Source organism: Portunus trituberculatus, chromosome 47, assembly GCF_017591435.1.
Source record: "Portunus trituberculatus isolate SZX2019 chromosome 47, ASM1759143v1, whole genome shotgun sequence".
In the NCBI taxonomy this organism is placed as follows: domain Eukaryota; kingdom Metazoa; phylum Arthropoda; class Malacostraca; order Decapoda; family Portunidae; genus Portunus; species Portunus trituberculatus.
This window is the reverse complement of record NC_059301.1, coordinates 17,700,869-17,720,186: the sequence shown is the minus strand read 5'-3', so window position 1 is coordinate 17,720,186 and position 19,318 is coordinate 17,700,869. Positions and strand designations below refer to the sequence as shown.

At 33.1% G+C, this 19,318-nt stretch overlaps 2 protein-coding genes and 1 long non-coding RNA gene across 5 annotated transcripts in view; 1 reads left to right on the top strand and 2 right to left on the bottom strand.

Annotated features, from left to right (window-relative positions):
* LOC123520539 (beta-1,3-glucosyltransferase-like) overlaps window positions 1–672 on the bottom strand; it is an 11,410-nt gene extending 10,738 nt beyond the window's left edge. The window contains exon 1 of one of the 3 annotated variants that reach the window (XM_045282886.1): window positions 622–672. The gene's annotated coding sequence lies outside the window, so the exon portion shown is untranslated. Of the gene's footprint in view, window positions 1–26; window positions 145–621 lie in introns of those variants that run through there. The other 2 variants (XM_045282887.1, XM_045282885.1) reach the window with 2 other exon arrangements.
* On the top strand, window positions 34–10,759 carry LOC123520540. Its single transcript, XR_006679301.1, has 2 exons — window positions 34–160; window positions 10,191–10,759. It is a non-coding gene; the product is annotated as an uncharacterized LOC123520540 (long non-coding RNA).
* LOC123520537 (LARGE xylosyl- and glucuronyltransferase 2-like) lies at window positions 3,681–19,318 on the bottom strand. Its single transcript, XM_045282883.1, has 17 exons — window positions 19,133–19,318; window positions 17,248–17,398; window positions 16,891–17,105; window positions 16,319–16,514; window positions 15,741–15,955; window positions 15,140–15,225; window positions 14,722–14,869; window positions 14,139–14,240; window positions 11,962–12,129; window positions 11,550–11,730; window positions 11,107–11,231; window positions 10,202–10,357; window positions 9,961–10,067; window positions 9,122–9,194; window positions 8,665–8,757; window positions 6,998–7,128; window positions 3,681–6,743 (listed from the first exon to the last, which is right to left on the bottom strand). Exons 2-17 carry the CDS (start codon window positions 17,303–17,305, stop codon window positions 6,668–6,670), a joined length of 2,130 nt encoding a protein of 709 aa, XP_045138818.1. The 5' UTR covers window positions 17,306–17,398; window positions 19,133–19,318; the 3' UTR covers window positions 3,681–6,667.

Sequence of the window (19,318 nt, the reverse complement as noted above, 5' to 3'; positions counted from 1 at the left end):
AATCTGTAAAAATACATAAATTACACCTTTGACGGCGGGACAAGCGGCGGCGGCTGACGCGAGCCTTGCTGTGTTATTGTTGACCAGCGATGCTAACGATTCGCTACATTTCTGGCTCTATCCGCTACATCTTGCGAAGACCCCACCACCTCCACTGCAGGTACTGTATAAATGCGTGTTTGGCACGGTCTTGTGTGCTATGAGTGTAAATGCGTGTTAAGCACGGTGTTGTGTGTGCTATCAGTCTAAATTCTTAAGGCAGTTCTGCGCCTCACCTCACTTTCAGAATACTTTACTTAAAGGCACAAAGGTTTATAAAGATGTTTTTACTGTTCTGGTGAGAGATTATCGCTATTTCTACAATACATATGGGCGAAACACTCTTGAGAACCCGGTTGATCAATTCTGTAGCCTTTGAAAATAGTCGTGGTGAGAGAGCCTGGAGTTTCTGAATACGGGCCAGAAAATGTCAAGCCCGTCTATTTACTGTCGCTTTGCTAGACACTGTCATTCAGCCACATAATAGCCATGCACAACACGCAGTCCTCAGCCTTCATCATGCTCACAGATATGACAGCCACGTGTTGTCAAAATATGAAAACCCTTAAATAATATACTCACCTCCATGCAGCACATACCGAGTGGTTCCCGTAGTCTTAATCTTGATCTTGGTACTACGGGTGACAAAAAAAAAAAAAAAAAATCCTGAGTTTCCCCTTTATATCAGCAACTCCTGTAAAGAAAAAAGAATGATTGATTGATTGATACATTTATCGCTGCATTAATTATGAAATACAACAAAGGAGGTGGATTCCAACTTCTCGCACTTATCCTGCTGATACATGCTTCATCTCTCTCTCTCTCTCTCTCTCTCGTTGTTGAATCATGTTTCTTGAATACATTACAACACACAATAGAAAGGTTAAAAGGAGAGAACGGGATGGTGGAAGACCCAAGAAGTATGGCAGAACTGTTAAATAATAAATTCCAGGAGGTTTTTACTAAGGAATCCAAATTTGAAAGGCCACAGGCTAATAGAGAGACAGTCTATATGAAAGAGATTAAAGTAACCAAGCTTGAAATAAAAGAGTTAATGAAGGAACTGGATGAAGAGAAGGCAATGGGACCGGATGAAGTCTCAGGCAGAATACTGAAAGAATGTAGGGAAGAACTAGCAAGTCCTATATACAACATCATAAAATGCTCAATAGAAAATGGAACAGTACCAGTAGAATGGAAAAGAGCTGAGGTGGTTCCCATATATAAGAGCGGAAGGAAGGAAGAACCTTTAAATTACAGACTGGTATCACTAACTAGTGTAATATGCAAGATGTGTGAAAGAATAATAAAGAAACAATGGATTGAGTTCCTTGAAGACAACAAATTAATATCAAATAGCCAATTTGGTTTTAGAAAAGACGGTCGTGTGTAACTAATTTATTGAGTTTCTATTCTAGAATAGTTGATAGAGTACAAGAGAGAGGATGGGTTGACTGTATTTATTTGGATTTAAAAAAGGCGTTTGACAAAGTGCCACATGCAAGATTACTATGGAAGTTAGAGGAGAAGGGTGGCTTAAAAGGAAGCACATTGAGATGGATAGAAAATTATTTGAGGGAGAGAAATAAGGACAGTAGTTAAAGATATGAAGTCCAAGTGGAGAGCAGTAGAAAGCGTAGTGCCACAGGGGTCAGTATTGGCACCAATACTTTTCCTCATTTATATTAACGACATGCCAGAAGGAGTGAACAGCTACATAAATCTGTTTGCAGATGATACGAAACTGTGCAGAGTTATAAAGCAAAAGAGGATTGTGAAATACTGCAAGAAGACCTAAATAAGATCTGGGAATGGAGTAAAAAGTGGGAAATGGAATTCAATGTGAACAAAAGCCATGTCATGGAAATGGGAAAGAGTGAAAGACGACCTGTGGGAATCTATAAGATGGGAGATGGAGTAGAACTGGAGAAAGTTAAAAAGGAAAAGGACTTAGGAGTGACGATGGAAGAAAACAATCAACCAGTAAGCCATATTGATAGAATTTTTAGAGAAACATATAATTTGCTAAGGAATATTGGAGTAGCATTTCACTACATGGACAAAGAAATGATGAAGAAATTGATAAGTACTATAATAAGACCCAGATTGGAATATGCAGGAGTAGTGTGGACCCCTCATAAAAGAAACACATAAGGAAATTGGAGAGACTACAAAAATGGCTACAAGAATGGTTCCATAATTTGAAGGGATGACATATGAGGAGAGACTAAAGGCTATGGATCTACCAACCCTGGAACAAAAAAGGAGAGAGGAGATCTGATACAAGTTTATAAATTGATCAACGGAATGGACCAAGTGGATTATGAGAAACTGATCCTGAGATAAGAATATGACATTCGAAGCACAAGATCGCATAGTAAAAAGCTGAGAAAGGGAAGATGCCTGAGAGATGTTAAAAAATATAGTTTCCCGCAAAGATGTATTGAGACGTGGTACAGTTTAAATGAAGAAGTAGTGTCTGCAACGAGTGTGCATACTTTTAAAGTAAGATTGGATGTGTAGATATGGAGACAGTGCCACATGAGCATAAAGCCCAGGCCCTGTAAAACTACAACTAGGTAAATACACACACACATCATTCTCCATTACTAGATTTTCATAAATTCCCTTAACATACCCAAACCATTAACTATTCATTTCTGTTCAATCACCAAACTCATTTATCCATAATCTTCTACACTTTCTCATATCACACATATTACTCTCCACTGTACTTACCATATTGAAGGTAGTAAAGCAGACTCAATCAAGATATTTCTATGCAGTATTTAAATCGAGCATAGAATTATCTACTGTCTATATTAAGACTCTAAGAAAGAAATAAATACTCAAATTCTAGTTATATTAGAGGTATTACCTAAATTAATGAAAAGAGCAAACAGAATAAAACCATGGTCCAAAAATGTAGTGAACAACAATTCCAATTAATTAAAAGACACCAAACCACTAATTGTCCGATACAGTGAACGTTAATCTCATAATGTTCCAAGCTAAATATTTCCATGAATAATTAAATTTGAGAATTCCATTTGAATATTTAGATGGTACAAAACATTTAAATAAAAGCATAAGTTTTGTATAAAGAAAGTGATGAAGGTGCTGTGCAGGAGTGAACAAACACTTATGGTAATGTTGCAGATGTGTCCAACTCACTGATATGGCAGTAAACGCTGGATAAGAACAAGTTATTAAAGTGATGGTAATGATGGTGAAGCCAGTGCTTGAAAGGAAATGAGACTGTTCATGTATATTCAGATTGGTCTAACTGAGAAATTAATCAAATCAAATTACAAGTTGATTCATGCATTTGTGGTAAAACTGATTTTAGTATAAAATCTAAGACAACAAAGTTTCCAAAACACACCATCAATTCTGAGTCTTCCCTAATATGATCAAAATCTACAACCCAAGGACAAAATTCTATAAGGATAAAAATGCTGATAACATGTAACACCAATTTTACCAGTTTGAAATGGAAGTCCCACGGATTTTAACTTGACCAATGATATTATATCAAAATTTTCATTGGAACCACTATGCATTAAATCTGTATTAGATTTATTCATATGTATTCTATACGATCATAACAATACTACTCCAGGATGAATAAAACCATACAATAACTAAATATAATATACTACTATTAAACTTTTGGCCACAGGTTATTTGAACAGATCTTTTTCTTCGATGTCATTGAGAGCACTACCACTTGGCACTTTGGAAGCACCATGAATGAATGCACTGTGATGAGAGTTCATATCACTATTATGCTATTACATATCCATCAAACCTCTAGATGTACATACTCTGTATATCTAGAATGTAGTGACTAACTTGGTAGATTGATATATTATTCAAGATGAATATGTTGTATGTTGTATTCTTCAGAGCTAAAACCTTATGTAAAATTGTACACATACTCACTTGTTATACATAAACATTATTAGTAAGTTTAGTCACATTATATATTGTATTTGATTTATACTTCATAATTATAGAACCCTGATCATATCAATCAGAGTCAAGTCAAGCATTTCTTAAAGGAGCAACTATCTCCCAGTATGAATTAACTGGAAATACACTTGTGTCTGATTCTGGATGGTTGGATGAATTATTGCAATTCCTAACAAAGGTAAATAAACGTACGTTGCATTTCTATTTTTCATATGCCAACTTCCTTTTTTCTTGACTTGTTGTCAATTTGCTAACTTATCTATAGTAATTTCAGCAGATTTACTAAGAAAAGAGTATGGAATGGAACAAATATATGTTTACAGTTCTCTTAAAAGTTGAAAATTGCAGTAATGTTTTCTTTTTTATCCGAAATATTTGTCTTTAAGAAAAATATTCTGGTTGGCTAAACATCAGAAGATAGCTAAAAAAGTACCGCTGTATATAATGCTAGTTCACCATATAGTACATAATAAACAATATGTGGTATAAACTCAATTTTCATAACATTCAGATTTCACTAGGTAGAATCTTAATGTTTCTTTGCAAACAGAATATCATACTTCTAAACCACCCTATATAACTGTATAAATAAATAAATAATAACAATAAAAACAAAAAGGTTTTTCTTTTTTGATAAGTAACAAAATTCAATGATGAAAATATTTAACTTACACAACATTGAGATTCACAACACACCTGAATCAAAGTTTTTGCTTACTTAAGATTACCCTTCCTCTCTGAGAAGACTACACAATGCACTTCAAGAAAACACCTCCTTTGCACTGAGCATCTTTACATACATGCATAAACATTTTGTCCTTCGTATAAACTTAAAATATTAATATGCAATATGTATGAAGGCATCAGAACGTTGATTGCAGTGGTGTTTGCTTAAGGAGGCTGTAAATCCAGCAGATGGCTTGATATGTGTTCTTTATAACCAATTTACTTAATCCTTATTACTCAGAGAGAAATACATGAAACTCAATAATTGTAGCTGCTCCATCACTCACTACAGAAAATAATACATAATGTTTCTTCATATCTAGTTCAGTTAAAACAAAGTAATTGATTGAGTATTTGGTCTTTGAAGCAATGGTATGGCATTGCAAATCCTATTGCCATAATTTTAATCAGGATCTAGAACATACTAATAAAAAGTTAAACAAAATGTGTGTGTGTGAACTTTTCCTTCTGAGGGCAGCACACACAGCAATGATGACTTTTCTCTTCTAATCAAAACATTAGAGTAAATACTGCCTTACTCATAACATAATGAGCAAAAAATAATAAATAAATATTAATAAAAAAATCAAAAGATGGGCATCAGTTTGATACAAACATTCATAGTGTTCACTACCTGATTACACAAATCCAAGATAATGATATAATACACTAACAGATATAACACATTAACCATTTCTTAGACACAATATGAAAAATTACACTAAAGCTCTTGTGTGATATGAATGAAGGTGGTAAAAACCAAATTTTGCCTTCAATCACAAAAAATTATTGTAAACCTTAATTTGCTTATTGTTGAAAAAAAGAAAGAAAAAGAAATATATATATATATATATATATATATATATATATATATATATATATATATATATATATATATATATAATTCACTCAGGTACAAATTTTACAACAAGAACAATAAGGTGAATAAATAACTTGTGCAGTAAAACAGGGAACCTTCCTTGGCTGGCACAACTGCTTCAATGGTTTACAGTACACACTGACAATTCTTCACTCAAAATATTGAAAACGGGGAAAAAATGCATTTAAAAATAACAAATATTGTATAAAAACATGTGAAGCAAGTTTAAATCTTGAAAAATTTATAAGTTAGGGAATTTGTAAGTCAAGGAACCACTACACTGAATAACACATGGCCCTATCCAGTTTAAATAATTTTCAAATTTGTGTTTAATAATCAATGACACTTATTATAAGATGCATTTTTCAATAATGAAAGCAACAAATGGTAACTCTGGAACTCAATGTAAATATGAAACTTTTTCATTTGCTATGTCTTTCAATACTTAATCAAAGAAAAAGGATGTTCAGAAAAAAAAAAAGGATGTTTAGAGGTTCCTGGATGTTAAAATCCTGAACCAAGAATTATCAATCTGTAAATATTACAATGCAGCTTTGATATATTAAAATACTGTTGTACACATGATAATAAGAAAAAGCATAACCTACACCTACAATATTCAAACTTGGAAGCACAGTATGTTTAATATTGATATAAAAGAATATCAAAATACATAGTGGGCACATCTATACTGAAAAATAAAACTAATGGTCCCACAGAGTTCATTTATAAATTTTGAAGCACCATATATTGTAAAACTTAATGATCAAGCAACATTATTACTAACATCTAAGTACACATCTATCTGACAATCATGTCACATATTATATCATACTACCAAAAAAAAAAAAAAAACATGATATAATGAAGCATATTACACACATTCTACAGCCTTTCATACTAGACACACAATATGGCAAGTTCATCAAGCTGTCTTACCAGACATTACCTGATGAGTAATTTACACTTTGTGTTTGCTGGTGAGCCATTCATTATATTTTTTAAACTTATTTTTGGGGAAGTGGCCACACAGTGGCTATATAACATTTACAGAAGGGATATGTCACTGTTGTGTTTCTTGTTGAGGTCGTCTACAAACTCCCTCTTGAGAATCTTTACACATCTGAAGAAAAAAAAGTATGGATCATAGTGAGTACTATTCAAGTACATGTGTTATGTACAATATGTAGAGATGTCTAGAATATGCTGAAGGCAAACAAATTCAATAAATGGAAAATGCATGTTATACTGTGGTACATTCATGTGCAATAGGTACAACAAATAAAACATCATCCACCTAAATACCACTCCAACATCACTGAAAAAGGTAGGTAGCTATGATGGGATATCAAGGGAACATATGTAAGAAATACTTACCGCTTGTACTGTGGGGATGTGCGGAACTTGGCAATGTCAAGACTTGGGGCGTGAGGCATGTGTACAATGAAAGCATTGGGAAGTACAACAAATTCAAATCCCATCACATGCAGCTCCATAATGTGAGAAACCTAAGAAATAAAATAAATACATCAAATCCAAGAATTAGTATGTATTATAACTTAATACATAAATACCTTAAATACTTTCAGCTCCCATTCTCAAAATTCACACCATATGGTAGAACATTATCCCTCATTGCTAAAACTAGTGACCAGTCCACTTCTATGCAATTCAACTTCACACAAATATAAGCTACATTATTTTTATTTTTCTTATCAGATATAACATAGACAAACAATTCATACATCATACACTTTGTCAGATCCCCATATATATATATATATATATATATATATATATATATATATATATATATATATATATATATATATATATATATATATATATATATATATATATATATATATATATATATATATATATATATATATATATATATATATATATATATATATATATATATATATATATATATATATATATATATATATATATATATATATATATATATATATATATATATATATATATATATATATATATATATATATATATATATATATATATATATATATATATATATATATATATATATATATATATATATATATATATATATATATATATATATATATATATATATATATATATATATATATATATATATATATATATATATATATATATATATATATATATATATATATATATATATATATATATATATATATATATATATATATATACACACACACACACATATATATATATATATATATATATATATATATATATATATATATATATATATATATATATATATATATATATATATATATATATATATATATATATATATATATATATATATATATATATATATATATATATATATATATATATATATATATATATATATATATATATATATATATATATATATATATATATATATATATATATATATATATATATATATATATACAATACAGTAAACCTCCAGTTGTTTGTAGTTCAGTTATTACCAGTTCACTTTTGCAAGTATTTTTTCACTGGAATATAACTCTTTCTATAAAATAGGAGATCTCACTTTATTGTGATAAAATTGGCTATTATATCTAATTGTGATGTGGGTTGAGAAATTCCCCAGACATTGTATAGAAATCTCCTAAATACAATGAAAAAACACCACCAACAACTCCCTGTCACTATGTTCAAGAAAACTCCAATTGTAATGCCAATAGCAGCAGTGTCTGATGAAAATGCTACCTCAAAATAGTGTGGAATACTACACAGATATATATAGGTAATCATAGAGTATAAGTAAATTATAAGTAAATCTTCTTTATTATCATACTGTGTTTAGTGCTTTATCTAATCATCCTCCTCCCCATGAGTAAGTGATTATAGGGAGTGAAAATTTTCTATGCACCATCCATTACCTTCATTATCAGTGTAAGGAATGGATCACACATGAACAGCATATAGAAAAATAATACAAATAGAAATAAGATTAAACTGATTACCATAATCTGAATCTCTTGAAATTATGTGGTGAAACTTTTCATAAAGAGATAACTAACCTTGTTCCAGCCAAAACCCACAAAGCGTGTGTCATACTCGGGAACGTCCTTTCGCACCACAATGTACGGTTCAAAATCTTGCTCCCAAGGCACCTGAGATAAAAACAAACAAGCAAACCATGTAATGAAGAGACATGAAAAAAAAAAAGATAAAAAAAAAAAATTTATTATAATAAATAGAATAAACTAAAAAATAAATATATAAATAAAAAAATAAAAAATCAAATAAATAAATAGATAAATTCATGCTTCCCCAAAACTAAAGAAATAAATAAGTCTCTTCTCATTTCATTTCTTAATAGCCAAATGAGTGCATGCTACATATGTTTTATATATGAAAGAATTAGAGTTAACCAGCATATAAATTATGCTAGAGTATAATCCAAAGGATACTAGAGGAGAGGTATTTTTCCTCTAGAGCTAAAAGTAAATGCTGTTTGAATAGCAGTTTACAAACCTTGTAAGGAGTAGTTGCTGTTCTCCACTTGGCAAAGTTAGTGGGTGCATGGCCCTTGGTCCACACATGGTACCTGAAGATTAAGAGTTGCTTACAATCTTCATCAAGTTTCCATGAATAAATAAGAATTTGAATGTGCACACTGCACTGCACTGTATACATGTATACATAATTATCAACTTAGGTTTTGTTTTCAGAGATCTGTTGCACAAAGAAAGACATTAGTTAGAAAAAGCAAAAAGTTATAAAAATATATTATTAATGGACTTTTTGACAGTGATTCAGCATTCTTGGTAGAAAAATTCTTCACATTTATAAAATGCAACTTCAACTAATTAAAAAATTTTCAGTATACAATTCCAGTAATGTACTGTCTACATTGTGTCTTAGAATGCTATCCTACAGTAAAACCTAACTAACTTGGTACTCTGGGCATTGGCTGCACCAATGTCACATCACATTTACACTCAACACAAACATGGCAGTTCTCAGTTCTTTCTCTCTCTCTCTCTCTCATACTTTCATCCTTTGCTTTACTTTATCTAAAACCATAATATTTCATATATGATGGCATGGTTTGTGGAATAGTCTTTGATTTTGAGATGGAAGAATGATACATATCTTCTGCTACATTTGGCAATGTATATAAGCCATAGCGCTGCTGTCCTACTGACCCTGACACATGAATCCCTGCTGGTTGTGCACAGATCAGTTCCCTTTGGGGCTGAGGTGGTAACAGCGTGGAAGGGTATAGCCAATGCCAAAAATACCAAGTTAGTCTGGTATGACTATAGTATGAATTATAAAGATCCCAATATTTGGTAATTTCCTTAATTTACCTAAAGGTGAACAGTTCTCCCATGTCCAGTCGGTTGAGTAGTTCTGCCTTGCTGCGAGGGAATGCAAGGCGGTACCGCTGGGTCTCAAAGGCTGGAACTACCCATGCCTGAAGACAAGTTGTAAATACCAAAAGGATGTCATAATTTCACTGAATATTAGCATTTTCTGTAAATACCAGCAGATGTCAAAGAAAAAGAAAGAAAATAAATGAGTGTGTGTGTGTTTCCAGAGTTGACTTACCGTCCTGGAATTGTCAGGATGGAGGGACTGCAAAGTGCGGCGCAGGTAGCTGTACAGCCCAAGCATTGGAAGGAAGTCAATATCCGTGAGGAAGATGTAAGGTGTGTTTACCTGCTGTACCCCAACATTGCGCAGGAAATTCACTGGAAAGAAATTCTGAGGAAGAAAGAACATTCAATCAGACAATCTTAAGAGAACACAGCATTTTGATCTTAACACATAAAGATCATTAGTCAATTAGATAATTTTATAGTTGAGTATTTTGATATAAAAAAAGATCATTACATTTTATTTCATTTGCATTGAACTTAAGACTCACACAACATACTTCATAAAGGGGAGGGCACTGTCACATGACTGATACAATATAGGATGCTTAATCAACTAGCACATATAAAATATAAAGAATAAACATTACACACCTATAATCTAGCACCTGAACTATCATGGTTATAATCTTTCAGTGTGTACTTGTATTTGCCATAGGCACTAGGTCCAGCTTATTCATTCAAATATGTTTCTGTGTACTATCAATATCACTTGTATCTGACAACACAATTCAATGTTTATTTCTTTTTTCCTCATGGATCAAACCATTTCTAAGATACTAACAATAATGAAAGTTATGCCAAATTCATTGAGAGTGTTATCATTGTTTCAATGTCTTGCTTGTAACAATGACCAGATCATAATTCAGGAAGCACAATGCCAAAAATAAACAATCATCAATATGTTCTTTCCCTCTTTCTCTTTAAAAAAGAAAAATACATACATACAGACATTCAAAGACATCATGTACACAGAACATAACTTATAAGCCTGAAAAGCATATTATAAGCAAAAGCCATCAATACTGAAATCCCAAACAAAATAGAAACATACAACTGCTAACTTGTAACACTTACCCCTTCTTTATATACAACATGATATGCTACATTTTTTCTGCTGGCAATTATCTCAGAGCTTTGAGTGTAAGCCAGGAATTGCTGAGCCTCGGCATCAGATATGTATAATGTCAGACTCACTGGTCCTGGAAGATTGGAAAGAGACAAGGGTTGGATTCCTGCGAATGGTGGTACCCATAATGTTCTGAGGTTAAGAATTCAATAAATATATTGAAAAAATAATATTGATATGAAAACAATTAATTAAGTGAAAGAGTGAGTTATTCGGGAGTTATATTTTATTCCAAACTGGAAAATGTTTATCTATTGTGCAATAATAATGTGAATAGAAAGTACTAACTGAACACTTCTTAAGTGGCTTACATACATACTTCAGTGAAAAAGAGACAGGCATACCATCAATCATACATGTGGATAACTAGAAGGGTGATGGTGACACTCACCATCCCAGTGTGTAAGTAGTTGTTCCACCATCTGCAGACGATCCATGGAAAGGGTAGCAACTAGGGTAACATCATAGCCATCAGCAGTTGGGTCATAGTCATGGTCCAGGAAAAACAGATGAGTGCGGTAATGGGTCTGACATGCACGGCGGAATTCATAGCACTCATCTTCCTCATTCAGCTATGGAAGAAAGTAGTTTATAAAATATTTCAAAAGGCAATTTTAAAGTTCATACTCTTATCAATATTGGAGCTTATCTAAATATAATTTGGTATTGAGAAATAATTGAATCGAACATATGGAAACTGTTATAACTTTCTAAATGAGAAAACCATGGCATCAAGGATAAAAGTGAATGATGAGGTATGCACAAAAATTTGATATTCAAATGAGAGCAGCTATGATGCCTACCTGGGCCAGAGGGCTTGTAGCAGCATTGGTTCTGGAGTGATTGCATCCAAACAGCTCACGACGCAGCAAGTTGCCATCATACTCCAGGAAAGTGAGGTGGAGGTTGCGGAAGAACTCAACATGTTTGTTTTTCACCTTGAGTTTCTTTGGAGAATTCCAGTGAATGGCCTGAAACATATACATGGAAGATTAATAAGCCTGTGTGTGTAACTAATGACACTTGTTAATCTTGTTAGGTTTGAACAACAGTAATGATGGCAAGACTGCTAATTAATCTCAGCAAACTGGAATTCCACGAGTTTTCCTTCCTGTACAAAATTACTGTGTTTGATGGCTTATAAGACACCTTAAAAAAAAAAAAAAAAAAAAAAAAAAAAAAAGACACCAGTTTAATAACATTCCTCAATAATAAACATACTTAAATAGCAAGTTATAAAGTACGTATTTCAAACGGAAATTTCTTACTTCCTGTTAAATCAATTTCTATAAAGTGTAACATTTCTATCAATTCCATCAGGTCTTCATTCATTTCTTTCCATTTTATAATCAAACAATCCCAATCATACAACACTTCTGCAGGAGATGGAGTGCCATATTATCATCTTTTGGGACTTATCTTTCCCTTAATCAACTTTTATATTTCTTACAGCTTCCACTACGCTACCTCAAATCGTTATTTTTATGGTCGACATTCTTCTGAATGTGATAACTGCATCTCTTCCTCGTCCCCATGATCCTGCTGCATAAGATAATCCATTTGCATTCTTATTCTACCTATCTTGCCAGTTAATGAGTTAAGGTAATCATGATCCTTAATTCCTTTTATCTAAACACTATAAAACATGCAATCTTTCTACCTTTCTAAGGCAAAACTCCTTTAAAATGTTATCAAGCCAGCTGAGGAGCTGAATTATCTCTTTATTTTTTAAGAAAGGCAATAAGTGGAACTTTTTGTCTTCAGTTTTGTTTTACATTCAATATTTTTGATAAGCACATGGCAAGTAGAGAAAATGAATTCAGAGAAATAATGAGAGAAAAATTCAAGGGAAATAAAAGAATATAAAGCCATTAAATGGAACTCACTAAGAATAGATTTAGGGAGAAAAATTACCATCTACCACAACAGCAACAGATCAGCCAGAAAGAAAACTTCAGATGAAGGTACAGAGGAAGGGACAGAACCTGTAAGAAAGTATTTAGAAAACTTCATTAAACTTTACTGCTGAAAATCACAACAAACCATTTCAATATTCCAATAAAAATTACTAATATTTAAAAAAAAATTGTCAATGAAATTTTTATCACAGTAAAAGTTTAGTTCAGATCAGCAGCAATTCTCTGGCAGCTACTTGGCCCAAAACATTCACATCAGCCAAGCTGCTTCCTGATTTGTGAATCCCAAACCAACATTTTCTTTTCTTTTATGTAGGAAAGGCACTGGCCAAGGGAAAAAAAATTGCAATTGAAAATCTTTGGTCATAAATATGGTTTAAGTGTCTTGAAACCTCCATCTTGGATGAGTTCAAGTCATAGAAAGGTGGAAATACAGAAGTAAGCAGGGAGTCTCAGCTTACCAAAGAAAGGAATAAATGACTGAGAATAGTGGTTAGCTCTTGCATTAAAGATATGGACAGAATAGGGGTGGGGAGAAAGAAGAAAGTATTCAATATTGAGGTCACAGTAGGAGGGAAGGCATACAGTTAGTAAGATCAAAAGAGCAGTTGGCAAGAAAACAACAATAGAATATAGCAAGAGATACATTATTGTGGTAACAAGAAAGAGACTGAAGAAAGTCAGTTAGAGAAAAGTGGTTAATAAGACAAAAACCTTTTGTTCCATCCTGTTTGAAAGAATAGTAAGAGTGGAACTCCCCCTCCCCCATACATGGTAAGTATACTCAAACTTGCTACACTAGAGATTTAGTACTTTTCAGGAAAATTCTATGTTCTGTCATTTCATGATGTCATTTAGTAAAGCTATCTATATGCCATGGAAAATATTAAGAATCATATACATGTGGCTTGGTATATATGTTAGACGTGGAGATCAACTATACGGTAATAAAAATCTAGACCAGAGAAGGAGACAGGCTCTTAACTCCTGTGTTTATGATGAGACACAAAATTAACAAGAACTTTCATATCTCTAGAAGGAAAGAGAACTGAGGCTATACTCACTTTCAGGTCCATCACCTCAAGGTAGCACAGTTCAGAGCGTGTGTTGTCTGAGAGCTGCACATTCCACTGACAGGGCAACGTGTACACCACTTCAGGGTGTTGCTGTGGAAAAGAATTCAAACTATGCACACTGTCACAATGCCCCTTAGCCTTGGAGGGGCTCTCCAGTCTCAGGGAAGACATATGGACTCAACACTACAAAGAAAGCAATCACAAAAATAATTTCATTTATTCTTGTGCTTATATTTATGTAATGTGTCTTTTATCACTTAAGAAATAACTATCTAACCACAATATTTCAAGGCATTTATGGGTTTTTGGACACATATCTGGAATGTATTCCTAATTTTCATCTTCAATTTCAATTTTGCTAAATGATCATTTGTTCTACCATTACCTTTTTAGGAATATAGCCCAATTGTATACCAGGGAGTCAAAAAACTATTAGATCACATTCGCTGGTTCTCAGAATTTTCTTTGGTGTGAAGGGCATACACTACAAGATGTTTTTAAGAAGTTAGTTTATCTGTACCAATACAGATATACTAACTTTTTCACTAATGATATTAATATCAATCATTACCTTGACTACAGCATTGATAATATCCTGGTCTGCCAGCTGAGTGGAGAAAAGGGTGGTCAGGTCCCTCTCAGCAATCAATTTCCACAGCTGGGACCAGTTGCTGCGCCTCATCTCATCCAACCGAATGAGAATAACCCCCGTGTTGAACCTGGTCAGAATACATAACCAAGAGAGTGTAATAATAGTTTGACCATGATAAGTGAAAATTTGTGCAAATACTCATAATTAATGTATATATATCTCTACCATATGTTTATGCTAATTATCTTGTATCCATATGATAAATACAATTCTAGAATTCTTCTACACATTTCTCCTACAATTCATATTGCTACTTTTTTTTATCAAACCCAAGTTATTTTCCTAAATGACAACATATTATGATGCTTTCCTATATAACTATGAGAATGGCACATACCCTCGTCCCAGTGCTGGCCATGGCCGGTGTGACTTCCAAAGTTTGCCTAAATACCAATCACTCTGATTTTCCACCAGACCAAGGTACTGAAAATTAAGAATTGCAAGGTAAAGGACAAAAATCATCCCATAACAGACAAAAAATTATAAAATCAACATTTAGGATGTTTACATATAGTTATACTGTATGGCAGTGTGATGATGCATAACAACAAAAAAAGTTATGTAACAGTATGGAACATAATGAGAAATGAGGTAGTTGTGTTATTGTGTGAAAACTCAAAGAACTCGCTACTAAACAGGAAGCTTTCTCCCATACTTCACGCTTTCCCTTGTTGGTGGGAGAATGACAAGGAGAGGATATATATCTTTTTTTTTTGTGTTGTCTTTTTTTCCCATAATGTCCAAGACAGTTGAAGGAAATCCTTACTTCATGTTAGGGTAGAAGATAATAACTAAAATCTAATAAGCATTGGTGTCAGTGAATAACACTAATTTAAGAGAAACATATATGGAATGCAGGTAAAATTTGTTATAATACAAAATCTCTAAACATGTAAATATTAAACTTAGATTAAGACTACTCCCTGATGCAGACTGACCTGTTTTGGACCAAACTTGGAGAAAATATTCCACAGTTCAGCAATATCTGTAGCAACAGTGATGTCAGTATCCAGTACAATGACTTGGTTGAGTGAGGATGGTAAGGCTTTGTTGAGGGTAAGTTTCATGAGGCCAAACACTCCAGAATAATGCTTGTTAGGTACCCAGGAAATGTCTGGGGCCAAGTTATCAGTCAAATAAAAACTCACTTCCACTGGAATAAAAGCAATACCAGTTAGAACAAACAGAATGATCATGATTCATTAAGCAAAAAAAAAAAAAAAAAATAAATAAATAAATAATATAAAATAAATAGATAAAATAAATAAATAAATAAAAATAAATGAAAATAAATTAAACAAATAAATAAATAAAAAAATAATAAATAAATAAATAAATAAATAAATGAATAAGAATAAAAAGATAATATAATATATATATATATATATATATATATATATATATATATATATATATATATATATATATATATATACACACACACACACACACACACACACACTATAATGAATAAAACTATCACATACCAGTAGGAATAAAAAAACAAGTAACTAACCATGAGGAACATTCCAAGAGGAGAACAATGTGTGGAGAACAACTTGGGCGTTGGCATCAACAATCATGTGGAAGTGAAGAGGATTGCGGCGGAAAAAGAGGAGAGACTTCAAGAGAGTGACCACAGAGCGGGAGGAATTGTAGCCAGCACATACTATAGCAATATGTAGCACTTCACACTTTCCTACACCAAATTCCTGCAAAACATACACAGAAGCATTGTAAAGCAAATTGGTACTGCTTATCCAGAGCTTAAACATTTAGCTTTTAAAAAAATATTTGATGAAGATAACAAAGATGATAATGATGGTGCTGCTGCTGCTGGTCCTACTGATGATGATGATAACTTATACACAGGCAGAAAACTTTTTGGGGCAATGTTAAAATAAACAGTTCATAATACAGTGAGATGTGTATGATCTATACACTTATAATTTAAATGTTTGGTGTCTTTTTTCAAAGTTCAATTCAGAACATGCATAATATGTACCGAGTTATAAGTAAGGGAAATATTGATAAAACATAATAGAATACTGTGTGCATGATACATATAAAGTATTTGTAGACACTTACCTTATCCTTGCATCTATCAGAAGCTTTATTACCAACGCCTTCCGCCCCTTTCTCAGCCCCCTCTTCTCGGTCATCCCCCCAAGCCTGGATCAACTGATTTTGAGATATGCTGAGCTGCCTTCGCAACAGCTGGTTCTGCTGCTCCATCTCCCGCACACGTTCTGCCAGCCGCACCTCGCGAGGAGTTAGTCCCAAGACATTGGTGGGGTCTGAACCTTGGGCAAGCAATGTTAATCAAAACCTAATTCATAGTAATACTATACTACAGATATCTTTCATATAATCCTTAAGAAAAAAAATATATATACAATTCTTAATATATATATTCTCTAAAAAGCATTCCCAGATGATACATACCATCCATCCTTGTGAGAAGTGTTGCTGCAGCAGCACATCCCAACACAATTCCCAGCATCAAGCCACACCACCATCTTCGAGTGTGAGAAAACCGCACACTCACCACGCGTTTACTCCGCCGGCTTATCTTGACGTGTTCTGCCACCCCAGTCTCCATGAAGTGGTAAAGTGTCTTAAACAGTATTCTTATAATTGGAAAATCTGATACATGATTAGTCTAAGATCTCTTATCCCTGACGACCTATAACCAAACTTAATTTCTTAACCTACTACTACTACTACTACTACTACTAGCAATAACATTAACAACAACAACAATAATAATAACAATAATAATAATAATAATAAAAGAAAATGAATAAGAAACTAATAAATGAATTTTAAAACATGAGGGTAAAAAAGCTTAGCTACCATACAAAACAAATCAATGTAGCAAATTGCTGGCATTGATGCTCACCAATAATACAACAATGTTCATGGCAGCTGCTGCTGCTGCCAAAGATGTAATCTATGCATTTTTTTTATGTCATTCTATTGATTTCTGATCTTTTTTGCAACACATGTTACTCAATTTAATGCTCACCAACCCAAAAAACCCAATTTCCCACAGGTCTCCCTAGATTATTGAGGATGAGAGATAGGCATACGTTGAAAACTATCCATGTGACGGAAATTATGTTGAACATCAATCCGTTCACTACATGTCTCACCAGAAAGACATATGTCACATAAGAAAATCAATGACTAGGTGAAACTGTAGATTGTCCATACAAATAAATAAATAAATATAGAAATGAATAAATAAGGCATAATTTGACATCTCCCATCCTAGATGCCTGCTTTTCCACAAGGTCCCAAAGCTTGCTGGAGATAAAGGAGAAGAGAAGATAGGATGTATTGTCTAACACTGCAATTTCATCTGTTAAGATACCATAGCAGGAGAGATTGGGGAGGATATTTCCTGTTTGGCAATTGTTCTGTAGAGATTTCAGCACTGGACTAATAAAGTGGGCCCTCCAGCTTGACTCGTTTCATGGCTTCCCCCTTCACAGCTCTTTCACTCGGCTGACATGATATGCCAATGAAAATGTGATAGCCAAAACTAACCTAATCCTAATTCAAACCTAGCATAACCTAACTCAAACCTAATTTAAACCTAACCTAACCTAGCTAATGTAACCTAGTTGAGGTGACATGCACAGCTGATGTCTTCCTCAGAATCCTTCTGACCAATAGCATGGTTACGTTATGTTAGCTAGTTTAAATTAGGTTAGTTTTGGTTATCATATTTTCATTCTCCACGTCATGTCAGCTGAGTGAAAGCACTGCGAAGAAGGACCCGGGAAATGAGGCGAACTGGAAGGACCACTCTATTAGGACAATGCCAAGATTTCCTTCACAAACAGCATTTTCTCTCCTTAGGCCTTTACAATTTTTCGATTATGGCCAATTTTGATCTTCCGAACTATAAAATCTTGCTTTTCCACGAGAGGACCAGCAATAAAATACACCACAAACCATTTTTGGTGAGATAAACTAAAGCACGCTTCCTAACGTTAAGTTTGTTCTTTAGATAATGAAGAAATATCAGAGATGAATAGAGACTACCTATAATTCACATTCACTGCTTAGCAACAAAATATATAACCAGGAAAATGTAACTGGAGAAATCAAAATAGGCTAGGGTAACGTGCATCATGTCAATGCTTCCAGCCATGGAATGGACTGGGGCTTGTGAGTTGTGACCTACGTTCTTAGCTCCTCAGTACTTCTAAGTAGTATTAATTATGGCTTGTTTAGTACCTGACCTCACCAACAGTTCGCACAACACAGTGAAGCAATAGACGTGCAATAAATAACTGCACATACACAATAAAATACTCACTGAAATTTACGAAGCACTCAAGAAGGTGCATCAATTGTTCGATTCTGTTATTTGTGTCTTCTGTCATCAGTATGCACGTAATAATTTCTTACACATATCCAAACTATATTTTTCCTCATGCAAACCTGTAAGCAAAATATATGCATAAGATACAAATGTACATTACTGCCAATATTGTTACACAAC